Below are 14026 nucleotides of genomic sequence, written 5' to 3' on the forward strand. Positions count from 1 at the left end.
TTTAAGAACCTACTGTATGACTGTAAAATTTCATACACAATATCTAAATGATATATTGTAAACACTTTCCAAGTTTCTTTGAGTTTGCAAAACTCTGCAGAAGGGACCTACTGCCTTCAAAACACATACCAGTACATACAGAGATGGGGGAATATCATATTTACATATATGTAATAGGAACATGTTGGTATTTGGAGGCAGACTTATTCTTTTCCTGATATTTCTGTATTCATATTCATAATTAATATGTGATTTATCAATACTGTTGCCAGTAACTCATGAAGTACGTTTAGAGGCTTTTTCGTACATGTAGATGTTTTTATAATGTATTTTGCAGTACTTTTTTTTTTGTTGTAGCTAAGCAAGCAACTCTAGAATCTTTCATCTCAGTTCTAATGTTTGTTTCATAAGAGGAAAGAGAATAGGTGGCAATTTCATACTTGTACAATATTGTGCAAAAGTCATGGGTCACCCTACATACATAGCTAAATCAATATGACTACAACTTAAAAACTGCCCTCTGGACAATTACATCTAGGCAATAACCCCCACCCCCCCCCCTTTTTTTCCCCTCATGCACCTTCCCCGAGGGCAAACATTGTATCTCATAATTGATTTTTTTTGTTTTAATTTTTTACAGAGATAGTCCTGTCTTGGGGTCTAGGTAAAGGCCTACAGTAGATGTTGGGGTAGCCATCAGGATTGTTATTGGGGGATTTCCCTGTGAGTGTTTTGGCCTTGGAAAAGGGGTGTAACTGTTGTGCAAGGGATTGGGGGGGGGGGGGGTAGGAGTAGCTGTCATAGGGTGTGAGTTATCAGGCGTTTTTAGCTCTGGGGTTAATGGTCCTCCAAGCACCGATTAGTAATTACATTGAGCTGTGTTATGAGAGATTTTATTATTCCTCTAAATTTCAAGCTGAGGGTGACTTTGTTGAGTTTTGCACTGTACTGCATATGTAGGTGACTTTTCAATAATGGTTATCGCAATAAGTAAATGTCCATCGTACAAATATATATTGTTTATCGCAACTGAAGCCGGTAGAAGATAATACAGTCAAACCTGTCTATAGCGAACGCCCAAGGGAAACACAAAAAGTGGCCTTTGAAGACAGGTGGTCTTTGTAGACAGGTTCCTTAAGTACATGTTTCAATGAGAAACCATTTTCAAGGGAAGCAAAAAATGTGGTCCTTGTAGACAGGTGGTCTTTGTAGACAGGTGGTCACTAAAGCAGGTTTGACTGTACTAAATAGATTAAATGACTTGCAGGAATAGAAGACTATGAGAAGAAGATAATATCAAGAAGAAGGACCAAGGAAATACAGAGAGAGCTCTACCTTTTATGTCATCACAGTCCACTTAGAATTCTTATCTGTATTCTAATTACGGTGAATTATCATTATCAAGTCAATCATTTGTTTCAAAAACAGTCTATACAAAATGCCTGCAACAAATTTGAAGATACTTTCTATCCAGTGCTTATAGAATTATCATCCTTATTGGCATTACAGCTTTGGTTTCTGCTGCAGTAAAGGCAATAATTTCTGTCTAGCTAATAGATTGCTGCATACATGCATGACAAATTGAAATGAGATGTACATGTATTAAGGACTAAAATGTAGTTTTTATATATTGCATTATACTGCACATTTAATTAGTCTTGTGTAAAATTTGTGCACTTTAACAAATTTTGATAACATCTTTTAAAAGTGAAATGAAATTTGAAGAGCTAATGTATTTGCTGACAAGGATATACCTAATGCAGGGCTTTACACTCACTTCTCGGAAGGAGTTGCAGAATGAACTTTTAAAGTTCTGTATGCATGAGCCCTATGTTTAAAAAAGAAAAATGCAATTGTTGGGCACCCATGCGTGTGTCTGATGCGCCTGTTAGTGTTGAGCAACGCTAATCATGTGGGTTACATGGGGGAGGGGGGAGGGGGAAGCACTCAGAACTGTCTTGCCTTTCTTATCAACTTTTATCTCATGACAAACCATTAAATACCAGTATTAGACACATTGGTTTGTGGGTTACCGTTAGCCATGCTAGTATTATTTTTATCTGTATGTACTGTAGGTGCTATTTATTGTCTGTAAGAGGCTATTATTTAATTTATTTACAATTACTTGTATTAAAGTATTCTACTTCTATTCAACTCAGTCTGTATGAGGCTGTAAAGGGCTTGTTTTCAATGGCAGTCAATGCTACCCTGCGTATATGAAACCATCGTGAATACGCAAACATAATTTTGTGTGTGTGTGTGTGGAATAAGGTTTAAAAAGAGAGGCACATGTTCTTGTAATGAAGAGTACTTCATCGTTATTTATACGTATTAAGACCACAGAAAGGATGTATGAAAACATTGGCCATGCGTCAGAGACAGGTGACCTTTCTAGACAGGTTCTACAGTGAACACAGGGAGACATGATACATGAAGGTGATCACTATGGCCTTGACATGGTGGTTCTACAACACACAATTCTTCCTATATGTGGCCACTATAGAGAGGTGGCCATTATTTTGTCCTAATTTTACTCCACTTGAGAACAGTATTTGGTAGGGTTTTTAACAGTATGTGTTAAAATGTAAGCTATTTTAAAGAAAATTTTTTGCGTAATGATGAAATTAACTCTGCTGGTGCCCAGTTATATCATCAAACTAACTCCAAAACCAGTAATCGACAACCTCTGTGTGATTCACAGTAATATCATTCATGTTTATCAGTCATCAGTTATTAGTGTGGTGTACAAGTATTCTGATATACTGCCCTCTCCAGGTGAATTCTATTAAGTATTTTGCTATTTAAATATTATCTTCATGTATAGGAGTGAGAAAGGAACTAATACAGAATTCCTTACTGAGAAATAAGTTTGTTTGTTTTATTCTTTTCATAGATGATTAGATTAAAATGGCAGTGATATTAAATTTGTTTTGATTTATAAAAAATAAGACATGTAACTTTAATTACATTTCTCTAATAGTGTTCTGATCGTAATCAATATAATACATTTCCCTCATCCATCATCTTTTCTTCATTTTGTGACCGAGGTTTTTTGTCTCAGTTTGCATGGCTGCTAATGTGATGATTAACTGTAATGCAAACAGTTGAGCTGAATAGATCATTTAATGAAAATCGAGTTACTTGATGATGAGTGACGTGACTTGTATGGGGGAGATGATTATCTGTCCATGTGAACAAACAGAACTCTCTTCAGTTGTCAGGGGAACAGTTATTACTGCAGCCGTATAAATGCAGGAGCATGCAGTTAATGTTTGCCATTCAATTTGCGAAATGGGTTGCAATTAACTGTACCATTGTACATGTATTTATCATGTTTCATACCTGTAGGGTCAAATCAAAGTTTCCAGTTCGGGTTGGCTTGTGTCAAAGATTGATCTCATCAAATGTAGCTTGTTGATAGTGAAGTCTCGCCAATGATCTCACATTATTGTTTGTTGTGAGTGTAAAATATGAGTTCATGCCTACGGAGAATGATGATTTTATGAAATTAATTCTGGGGATATCTAGAAGTTCAGATTTATAACCAAAAATTTAGCAGTGTTCTGTTGAGAGCAAGAATGGAGAGTGTGAATTCTATGGATATTAGGAGTTTATGCCACTGTTGCTCTCTGTTGAGAAATACATGTAAGATTTTAAGGGTTAATCCTGTTACCATCAAGAAATCTAGATTTATAACACCAATTTAGGAGTGCATCTAATCTATCTTATAAGGGTGGTATGTGATCAGTTTGGTGCCAGAGGGATGTTATCATGGAGTTAACATCCTTCTGGCGCTCAACAGACAATATGAGATGCTTTTAGGAGCGCATCTAATCTATCTTATAAGGGTGGTTTGTGATCAGTTTGGTGCCAGAGGGATGTTATCATGGAGTTAACATCCTTCTGGCGCTCAACAGACAATATAAGATGCTTTTAGGAGCGCATCTAATCTATCTTATAAGGGTGGTATATATGTGATCAGTTTGGTGCCAGAGGGATGTTATCATGGAGTTAACATCCTTCTGGCGCTCAACAGACAATATGAGATGCTTTTAGGAGCGCATCTAATCTATCTCATAAGGGTGGTTTGTGATCAGTGTGGTGCCAGAGGGATGTTATCATGGAGTTAACATCCTTCTGGCGCTCAACAGACAATATGAGATGCTTTTATGTCTCTACCTCTCCTTGTCTTTTTAATTCATACTGATAATAATTTGTGTTTCTATTCAGGCTCCTATATATACAAGCACATTATTGACGTTGACATGAATTTTATATTTACTCTTCCATGATTATTTTGTATACAGAACAATAGAATAAAAAGATAAATCTGATTAAATGAGAAGGAATATTTAAAAGCAGTTAAAGGTGAATACATAACCATATCAACTTTTCGTTTAATTCATCATTGAAGGGCTCTAAAACTCATACCCAAGGTTATTTCAATTGGAATTCTTCGATTGTTATAATTAATATTTAAGATTTTGTTTGTTTAATTGTTGCTATTAGCATAAAGGTTATTATTTAACGAATTAGAGCTCTAGGTTTTTGTATTTTTTTTAGAATCAGACTTTAAGAGGGATATGTGTCCAATCTTGTTTTCAACTCCTGTATTAAGACCATTTCCATTCTGTGTTGCCCTCATTGTGATTACATCACATATCGTAGTATTGTCACTAGCTACAGTATGTGATAGCATAAGTATTCTAGTTTGGTATTGTATTGCTTAATGATAATCATTTAATGTCAGAATCATATTTCAACAAAAGAACTGGATCTCAAGTAAAAGGGAAAGATGGGTTATAAAATTGAATAGTAAAATAATATGACGAAGAAGTTATCCTGTGAATATGCATATATTATGACAATTCTCTATGACTTGAAAACATCCAATTTTAGAAAGGTTAATATTCAAATTGAAATGTTCATAATCCATACATTCAGTTATTTTATACAGCTAGCATAATAACATATCATGTCTTTTTTGAGAATTTAATTTCTAGATTCTGTCTCCCATAGTTTGAACTGATGGATGTGTGGAATTTATTTTGCCGCTTTGGTTTTTTGAGGCGGTTTGTAGTTTGTCTTCATCAGCTCGAGATTGCCAAATAGCCTGTTATTTCTGATTTGGGAAATAATCTCAAAGTTACAAATCGCGTCCTCATCAGCTCGAGACTCGACCTCAAAACTTGAAAATTGAGCTCGAAAATTAGCTCCAGATATTTTGCTCAGCCTCTGCGCATAGTGCAAGTCTTCGGGCTGGTGAAGACGCACCGGACAAATAGTGGGATATTTTGCAAACTAGCCCAAGATATCTTGGGATGATTATCTCAACCAAATACCGCTAATTGCAACTTCCGGCTGATGAAGACGCAAATTAATTGGATAATTTGCGATCGGGATAGTTAAAATAGCAGGATATTTGGCAATCTCAAGCTAATGAGGACAGGCCTAGTGAGAGAGAAGTGCCAGTAATTAAGAGGCATTGGATCAAACAACTAAAATGACTTCCTTTGTTGGAGGAGCCTAGTTTTGTAATGAGAGTTGAGAGCAAGAAGGCGTGTGTATCCTGCATCCTTCTGCTTCTTTGGTTTGTTTTCTCTGAAGTACGTTCTATTCAATATTTTTGTATTCTTTTGAGCGGTCTCCCTAGGAGATAAGGTGTTTGTATTTTGAATGTTTGTTTTCTTACCATCATGTGTCTGTCAATCTCATCAGTCTAGTTTATAAATAGAGAACTATTATGATTAATTATTATTGATTATATGTACATCTCTGTATGCATTGTAAGTATGTAAATTGAATGATTGGATTAGAAATAAAAACGTCTTAAAAACCCACAACAGGTGTTTCTCGTGTTTGGTGTATATACAGTACTCAGCTTGGTGAAATCAGTGCATTTATCACACACTAATAGTAGGGGGAAGATTAATCGTATTGGAGTAGGCCTATGGCCTGCAAAACATACATATTGTTTTCTACATAGAATGTCATTTATTATGATACATGTACTCTACAGTATGTGTATGTTTATGGAAGGTATAACGATGTAAGCAAGTATTGTACTAAATACACTACGGTGCATGTAAATTAAATATGTTAGAAATTCACATGGTAAATATTTGGCAGGAGAATTGCAAAAATATTGTGTTATCAGCAATTCTCTTACCCTACATTTTTTCTGCCAAAACAACAAGAATGCACACTCGATACACCCCTCTAAACTCCCCCCCCCCCCTCACCCCTCCAACTTCTGACGAAAATCTTCACCATTTTATTTGTAAAACCTTGTTATATTTAGTGCATTTACGGTATATACCGGTATGCACTTCTGCAATGCTATTACTGTTATGTCCCTGTAACAAAACACAGCTTGCATCCCTGTACGGAGACCCACGTAGGGACTTCAGACCTTTAGGAAGAAAATTTGACAAATAAATTGGAAATTCAGTTATAACCCTCTAGGCAAAAGCAGTAATCCAATTTTGAGAGTGATGTTGATGACTTTTCAGATCATTTGATGTATTACAATCATGTTGTTAATTTTTGTGTGTATTTTTGTGTACTTATAGTTTTTCTTCTCCAAGCGCCTCGAACACATTATTTATGTGGAGTTGGCGCATTACAAATACTCTATACTATTATTATTATTATTATGTAGACCTAGCTATTGCATGTAAAGCGCTGAAAAACACTTTGTAGTACGCGCTATATACATGTAGATTATTATTATTATTATTATTATTATTATCATTATTTATTCAGCAAAAACAAAGAAAAAAATTGAATACAAAACAAGAGTGCATTTGGAAAAGAGTCACACCATTATGATTGTTATTAGTAAAAGTACAAACATAATGAGGTGGGCTTTCTAGTCTTTTCTTTTAAAATAAAATATGGACAAAAATACAATTTATACAACTCCACTACCTGCAGATGTTTACAAACTCTGATATGATCTGTGTAGGCGTGTAGGCCTACCAAGGGAAATCAACCAGGCTATTCAGCTATAGGATATGTTTTCTTTCTGGACGGTGTAACCAAATATAGCACCGCGTTGTGAGAGGCAATCACTTTAATTCATGGAACTTGAGAGAATAATTAGTTTAGATGACCACAGGCACTGTGTAATATAGGGCATGCATAGGGAAAGTTAAAATACATTGTTTTTTCCTGATACTCTTCATGTCCTCTTTACTACAGTGTCCTTTTTACTGTTAGCATTGTTTTCAACATCATCATTATCATTATTATCATCATCACCGTCATTATCATCATCATCATCATCATCACCATCATTACCATCACCATCATCATCATCACCATCATTACCATCATCATCATCACCAACACCATCATCATCATCATCATCATCATCATCACCGTCATTATCATCATCATCATCATCATCACCATCATTACCATCATCATCATCAGCAACACCATCATCATCATCATCATCACCGTCATTATCATCATCATCATGACCAGGACCATCTGATCATCATCACCATTATTATCTTCATCATTATCATCAATACTGAGCCCATTTTTTTGGGGGGCCCTCAAAAATTTGCACCCCCCCCCCCCCCTTGAGCGCAAGGGGGGGGGCATCCCCCCAAAAGCTAAAAAATCATGTGTTTTTACATGATTTTTAAGGCCCCCCACCCCCTGGATCCGCCACTGCTATCAACATCATCATCATTGTCGCCGTCTTGATCATCATCATCATGATCATCATGTGTTATTCAAAATCTTTGAAAATAGGAACATTGGTTTTAGTCAGTAGCATTTATCTAATTACATGTACTTAAACCAATAACCAATATACATAGCAATTTTTAGACTCATCCACACACATACTCCCTGAAGCATTTTCCATGCGAACAGAATGTGATATTCATAGCACCAAATTGACCAACGTATCAATCAAGTAAATAGATACACGTGCATGCGTAAATACGAGAACATAAAGCATCATTACACAGACAATAAAGGATGAAATTACATGAAAAGTTAATCTTCGATGTAACCAGAGCGAGCGAATTCCCCCAAATGTGCTGGATTTATAGAGGAATGATTAGTATCAATATGCTCTATTAGTCTATTCCATTATCAGATTGTGTTGCTTTTATTAAATAAACTAAGAATAACACAGTTATCTCAACGATTCTATCATCTTCACACAATGCTTGTGGCGTAGCTAGAGGGCACTAGCCCGGGTCGCCCCCCCCCCCCGGCCCCCCTCTCCATCGAATGGCACAAATGGAAAGACGAAAAAGGAGGGATACCGAAAAGGGGAGGAACGTGGGGAAAAAACGTAATGGGACCCTCTCCAAGACGCCCCTCATCGATAGCCTTGTGACTTTGTATACCATCTTTTAAGTAAGAGGAGGATCTAAGCTTTACAAATATGTGTCATTTATTAATTATAATTGTGATTAAGTTATGATAAAACATTGATAATTCTCGGTTTTTTTTTCTGGGACGCACTGTATATCTGTTTCTCTTTCTCTCTCTTTTCCATTGTCTTTTCTCTTTTTTCGTTGCATACGATGGGGGCGGGGAGCACAATTTCTCCGTGTTCCCATAGCTACGCCATTAACATGAAGACTACAGTAAAGGTATTCCTTCATGCAGGGTCCTTTCCTTTAGTGTATAAAACCAAACATCAAGGAAATCAGAGATATAGGACGTCAAGAATCATCTCCTGCAGGCGACTCCATTAATTAGTATACCCACCCTTCTTGGCTTCTTGAGGTAACCGTATCAGCACGCACGGCCTGGTTGATTTGTGTGCATGGGTGAGGACAAACCACACTGAAGCATAACGTCTATATTTCTATCCGATATTTCTATCTGTTCTCCTACTGTCATGCAGGAATACCCCTACAAAGCGCATCTCATCCAGTATTCCAAAACATGATTGAAATGAACAACGTACTCCCTTATTCAATGTAGAGCTAAAAAGAAAACTCCACTTTTTTTAAAGACGCATAGTAGTGGGCTCTCATGGGGAATTCGACATTATTCGGGTGTTACCCAATAACAAATACACTCCAAATTATTGTGGAATTCACTCCAAGGTAGTGTTTCAGTCATTGTTATTGGAGTTTATTCCACTATTTTGAGAGTGAATTTCCACTCCAAAAGTAGTGGTCTCTAATATGAATCCCCAAAAAAGTAGATTTTCACTCATGTATATTTACATGTATGACCGATCCCTAACAGGAAAAGGGGCACGTGTCAAATTAAAAGGGGCACTTTACAAAGTAATAGGGGCAGGCGAAGGGGAGGTAGAAAAATCGATCTCAACTATAGCAAATAGGGGAATAATAACATCAAATTCTTGTGTATTGTTGTATGTTGGAAGCTTGGCGAATAAAAAATCAATCAATCAATCAATCCCTGCCCGTTCAGAGTCCCTTTTAAAGCACCCGCTATCTCCGTGTGTAAAGTTAATACAGGCCAGATTTTGTCGCGCGAATAAGTACCCCTTTACCGAAGATTTTGGGAACGCGCATGCGGTCTCCGACCCCAGAGTGGGGGGGGGGGGGCTGGTAGCCAGTGCATATATCTCAAAAGAGGGATGGCCAGTGAGAATTCGGAGCAACCACAATTCAGTCTTGGACAAGTGTTTTAAACCCTCTGCAGTCGCCCCATTTGTTTGACAAGCCATTAACGTAATAAGTCACGTCTGGTCGACAAGAGACGTGAAAGGGGCAAAAGTAGGGCGGGTAAAAATCAATATATGGGTCACTTTTAAGTCGACCAAAACAAGTAGGCGGTCAAACCCTGACCAAGCTGTCAAGTGCAAAACAGACCTGCCAACCAGTATGATAGCTTAGTCGTATTTCGTACGATTTTTAGAAGCAAATACGACAGTACGATTTTCCTGAATAAAATACGATTTTCAACAACAAAACAAAAAAGTAAAGTAAAAAAAAAAGGTATCCTACAAGCATCTCACATTGGCAATTTGGGGATGTTCATTGGTTCATCGAACACAACAGTCGTGACGAAATTATGCATATTCACCATAAAAAAATTCTTCTTGTATGTATAGGAACCGTAAGAGGCATTGATCCGCGTAACAGTCCGTGTTTATTTTTTAAAAATACAACTTTTGTCAGTAAAATACAACTTTTTGGATTAAAGAATACAGTTTTTGAACTCCAGAGGTTGGCAGGTCTGGTAAAAACAGTATACTGAGTGAGAATCGTGGCGGACTCGGGATTCTCTAACCCTTAACCCAAACGTAAAACATAATCCTAACCCTAAACCTTTGACGAAATAAATACCGGAGCAAGGATCGAGAGTAATTAATGTCGGGTCACCGTACATGACTTTAGTTGTTCACAAAAGAACATTGGATTGGATCAACAATCACAATGGCATATCCAGCAAAGGATGGAGCACCCCCCCCCCCCCTCCTTTTTTTTTGTATAAATTTGTTATATCTCCCACCATCATTCTTAGACATTAATGTTTTTTATGTTTAGATCATAGTTTCGTTCGCTATAAAGTGAATATTGACCAACACTCAACTAATTAACTTTACCTTCCAATGAGATTTTGTTTTTCAATGCAATGAGTGAAAGTCGGGCAAACTCAAACGAAATATAAAGAAATAGTATATACTAAAAGCAGATTATGGACAATTTTAAAAATGGAGATGATAGTCATGCGAATAAACGATTCTATATAACGTATGATTAATCCGAACTTCATGTTTCATTGGAAACGTAATTTTTGTCACATCGTTTTATTTTCTTTAAAAAGTTTATGCTGAAAACGATTTAAAATAAAATCAATATAGACAACTGTAGACTGTCAGAATGTAATTTCGTTTATGAAACTCTGTTATGTTGAAAATTGAGATGGTCTATTTCAAATCATTTTCTGATTTTCTGATTGGAAATTATGCCATCTCTCCTTTTCTATCTCTGCCCTTTCCCTTTGGGCCCTTACCAACTCTCCCTATATTTCTCTCTTTTATCAGTCCTTCGAGCTTGAGCTCTCCTTTTCTTTCTCTTTCTGCTCGTATTTCGATTGTGATGCTGCTCCTATTCTACTTTCATATTCACATTTATATTCATACCTAAATTTATTCATGGTGTGATTCAGAATTGTATTTTAATATTCTTGCTATTTATAAGTCATATACATTGTAACTGTCTTGTCATGTTTTGTGCTGAAAGCCGGAGGACCGTACCTGCTCATAGACTTTTCTTTTATAGAGTCGTGACGCCCTTCCGGCCTTCTGCACACGACACCTTGTTTTTGTCTTATGTTTTACATATTACATGTTACACCAATGGAAAACAAATTTCTTTATTATATATGGACAGTAAAATCTTGAATCTTGAATCTTTTCATATTCTTTATTATACACGATCGCAAGGCCTTCGAAAAGTGAATTTGAGGCAATTTCAATAGAATTGACCATCACCCATTTGATTTGTCAAAAGTCTTTGCCACACTATTTTAATATAATTTAATGATGTATTACATGAAAAATTTATCTTTTGATACAAAATACATCTTGAGTGAAATCTCAATATATCCTCTCTTTACTTCATAAATTTTAGAAACTTTAGAAAGTTGGAACGTTGGTATCGGGGCAGGGGACCGTAGCATCCTCCTGAAAATCGTGCCCCTAAATTCATTACACAAAACATTCTTTATCACTACAGTGTTGTTGACTTTATTCCTTGATAATTATCATGGTCCTGAAAAGAATATATTTCATACGTTTGTAGGCGTATATAATAGGGGGGAAGAGGACATTTTTTTGTGTGTGTGTGTGTCCAAAAATTTGAAAATTTGGCCGATCGATATTTCGTTTCGTTGGGGGGGGGGGGTAAGGTTAGCTTTTTGGGGTCGCCTATTACCACAATTTTTTTTTTTTTTTTTTTTTTTTTAATTAAAAAAAAAATCAAAGGGGTTGTTTTTTCCCTCCCAAACACACACATAAAATAGGTTAAAGGGAGGGTTCACCCCCCCCCCCCCCTCCCTGCGTACGCGCCTGATCATGCAAATAGTACAGACAGTACTACAGTAGCCATGGTAACTGTCGAACGAGTCATGAAAATGAGCCTTTTCAGGAAAGCCCATGCAGTATAGTATCCCATTTTAGACAGAACTTCATCCAAAGCAGATAACGCTAGGACTTTGAAAAGGCAATTGACTTCATCAGTTTGTTGATCTAAAGGTATCTCAGAAAAAGCCAATCAAATACTATTTTAGACAAAGCTGCAAAGAAGACTTTGTAATTGTATACATGTACTTATCCTATCAAAAGAAGTCTCTGTACTAAGTGGTATGTATATCACAATTATTAGATACAGTTTTATCTACCATTCCTAAATGATCGTCTTAGTAAGTCTACCAATCCTCGCTGATAGACCTTATACCTGAAGGCAAGAATGAAAGGGTTAACACAGGTATTACAGGTAGCTATGATGATGGTTGCTAGATGCAGTTTCCCATCAATCAGGAAATGACCCCCAAGGTTATGATAGAAGAAGGCCCATTGGTTAGGCGACCAGCAGACCATATAAACCAGAACGATCACGAAGAGGACCTTTGTCGTTTTCTTACGCCTGATAATCGCTGGTCTGATCACACGCGGCGGCCAGCGGTCATTGACCACGGGTTTTTGCAATGATGTCGGTAATGAAGAGGACGTCGGAGCAGCCACATTTTGGGGCGATGGTGTCGTCTGATTTGTCGAGGCTAGCTTCGCTTCAGGCTCCGACGCTCCTGATCGCGACTTCTTCGAGTGCGTCGCCGAGGAATCACCAGGAATGTCGACAACATGTACGTGGTCGCGATCCCGTAACCATGCTACGGATATTCGGTTTAATTTCCGTAACTTATGCGCTACGCATGCAAACGAAAACAGCATGACGGTAGCTGGTACAAAATACTCCCAAATGAAAATTGCCATTCCAACATATATGCTGGACGAGAAATATTTCACAGTGATACAAACACCATCGTCATACTGCACATCTAAAGATAAGATGATTTGCATGAGAGGGGCTAAGATCCATGCTGCTCCTGTCAGTATGTACAACCATCTTCGTTTGAATTTAGCGATATACCACATCGGTTTGACAACGGCTAGATACCTCTCTATTGAGATCACCGTCAAGTTGTACGTCGAGATGGCGAAGAATGCGAAGATAGGAAGATGCGAGTACAAGAAATAGCAATAGAATGCGCCAAAGCGCTCCGATTCGATTTCGCGACGTCGGTCGCCGTAGCCCATCAGACGTAGGCTTGCGACGAGGATGAGGAACGCTGAAGCGATGAAGTCGGCGACGGTTTGCGTGACAATCAGAAAATGTGTGTAGTTCCTTAACGATTTTGTGAGAAGGACGATGAGGCAGAGAAGGTTTCCTACAAAGCCAATGGACCCGAGGATGAGCTGGAAGACGCGACCAACGTCGATCTCTGCATCTAAAACATCCCGCTCACCGTCAGGATCTCGGTAAAGGTAAGGATCCTTAGATTGTAACGACTTCCATGTCAGGTTCCATTGTGAAATCGAATCGTTAATGCTCATCTTCACAACACGATGAGACCGTTAAAACTTGATTTTGTTCCGTCAATAATTTTTACGAGAGATATGTGTCTCAGCGGTTTGTTAACATTCCTCATCAACTGGTTGAATCGCCTTCCAATATATTAGACATTATTGTTAATTTTTTGGAAAATCACAACACGAAGAAGCAGTAAAGAGGCATTTCGCAGCATCATTTTTGCCTTTGTTTACGAGAGATGCTTCTCGACCCGATTTGTTAAGATTATTAAATCTTCCGTCGTCAAACTGCTCAATCACCACCCACTATAGTCCTGTCGACGAAATATCATATAAATGTTTAAGTTTGAAACTTCACAACACGAACAAGCGATGTGAAACAACATTTTGCAGAATATTTTATTTGTTTGCCTTTGATAACGAAAGATTTTTGTCGACCCGAATCGTTAACAGTCTTAATCTGTCGTCGTCTAACTA

The 14026-nt window shown here is 37.4% G+C and overlaps 1 protein-coding gene across 1 annotated transcript; it reads right to left on the minus strand.

Moving 5' to 3' along the window:
• Positions 1 to 12352: 12352 nt before the first annotated feature.
• Positions 12353 to 13573, minus strand: LOC577953 (5-hydroxytryptamine receptor 1-like). Its single transcript, XM_778149.2, has one exon. The coding sequence runs from the start codon at positions 13571 to 13573 to the stop codon at positions 12353 to 12355; it is 1221 nt and encodes a 406-aa protein (XP_783242.2).
• Between the last annotated feature and the right edge of the window lie 453 nt (positions 13574 to 14026).

The sequence above is a fragment of the Strongylocentrotus purpuratus genome, unplaced genomic scaffold (assembly GCF_000002235.5).
Source record: "Strongylocentrotus purpuratus isolate Spur 01 unplaced genomic scaffold, Spur_5.0 spur5_scaffold_12, whole genome shotgun sequence".
Classification (NCBI taxonomy): Eukaryota; Metazoa; Echinodermata; class Echinoidea; order Camarodonta; family Strongylocentrotidae; genus Strongylocentrotus; species Strongylocentrotus purpuratus.

Bases quoted from the DNA above. Each gene is read 5' to 3' on its own strand.
- LOC577953 (XM_778149.2), bottom strand. From the start codon at position 13,573: ATGAGCATTAACGATTCGATTTCACAATGGAACCTGACATGGAAGTCG.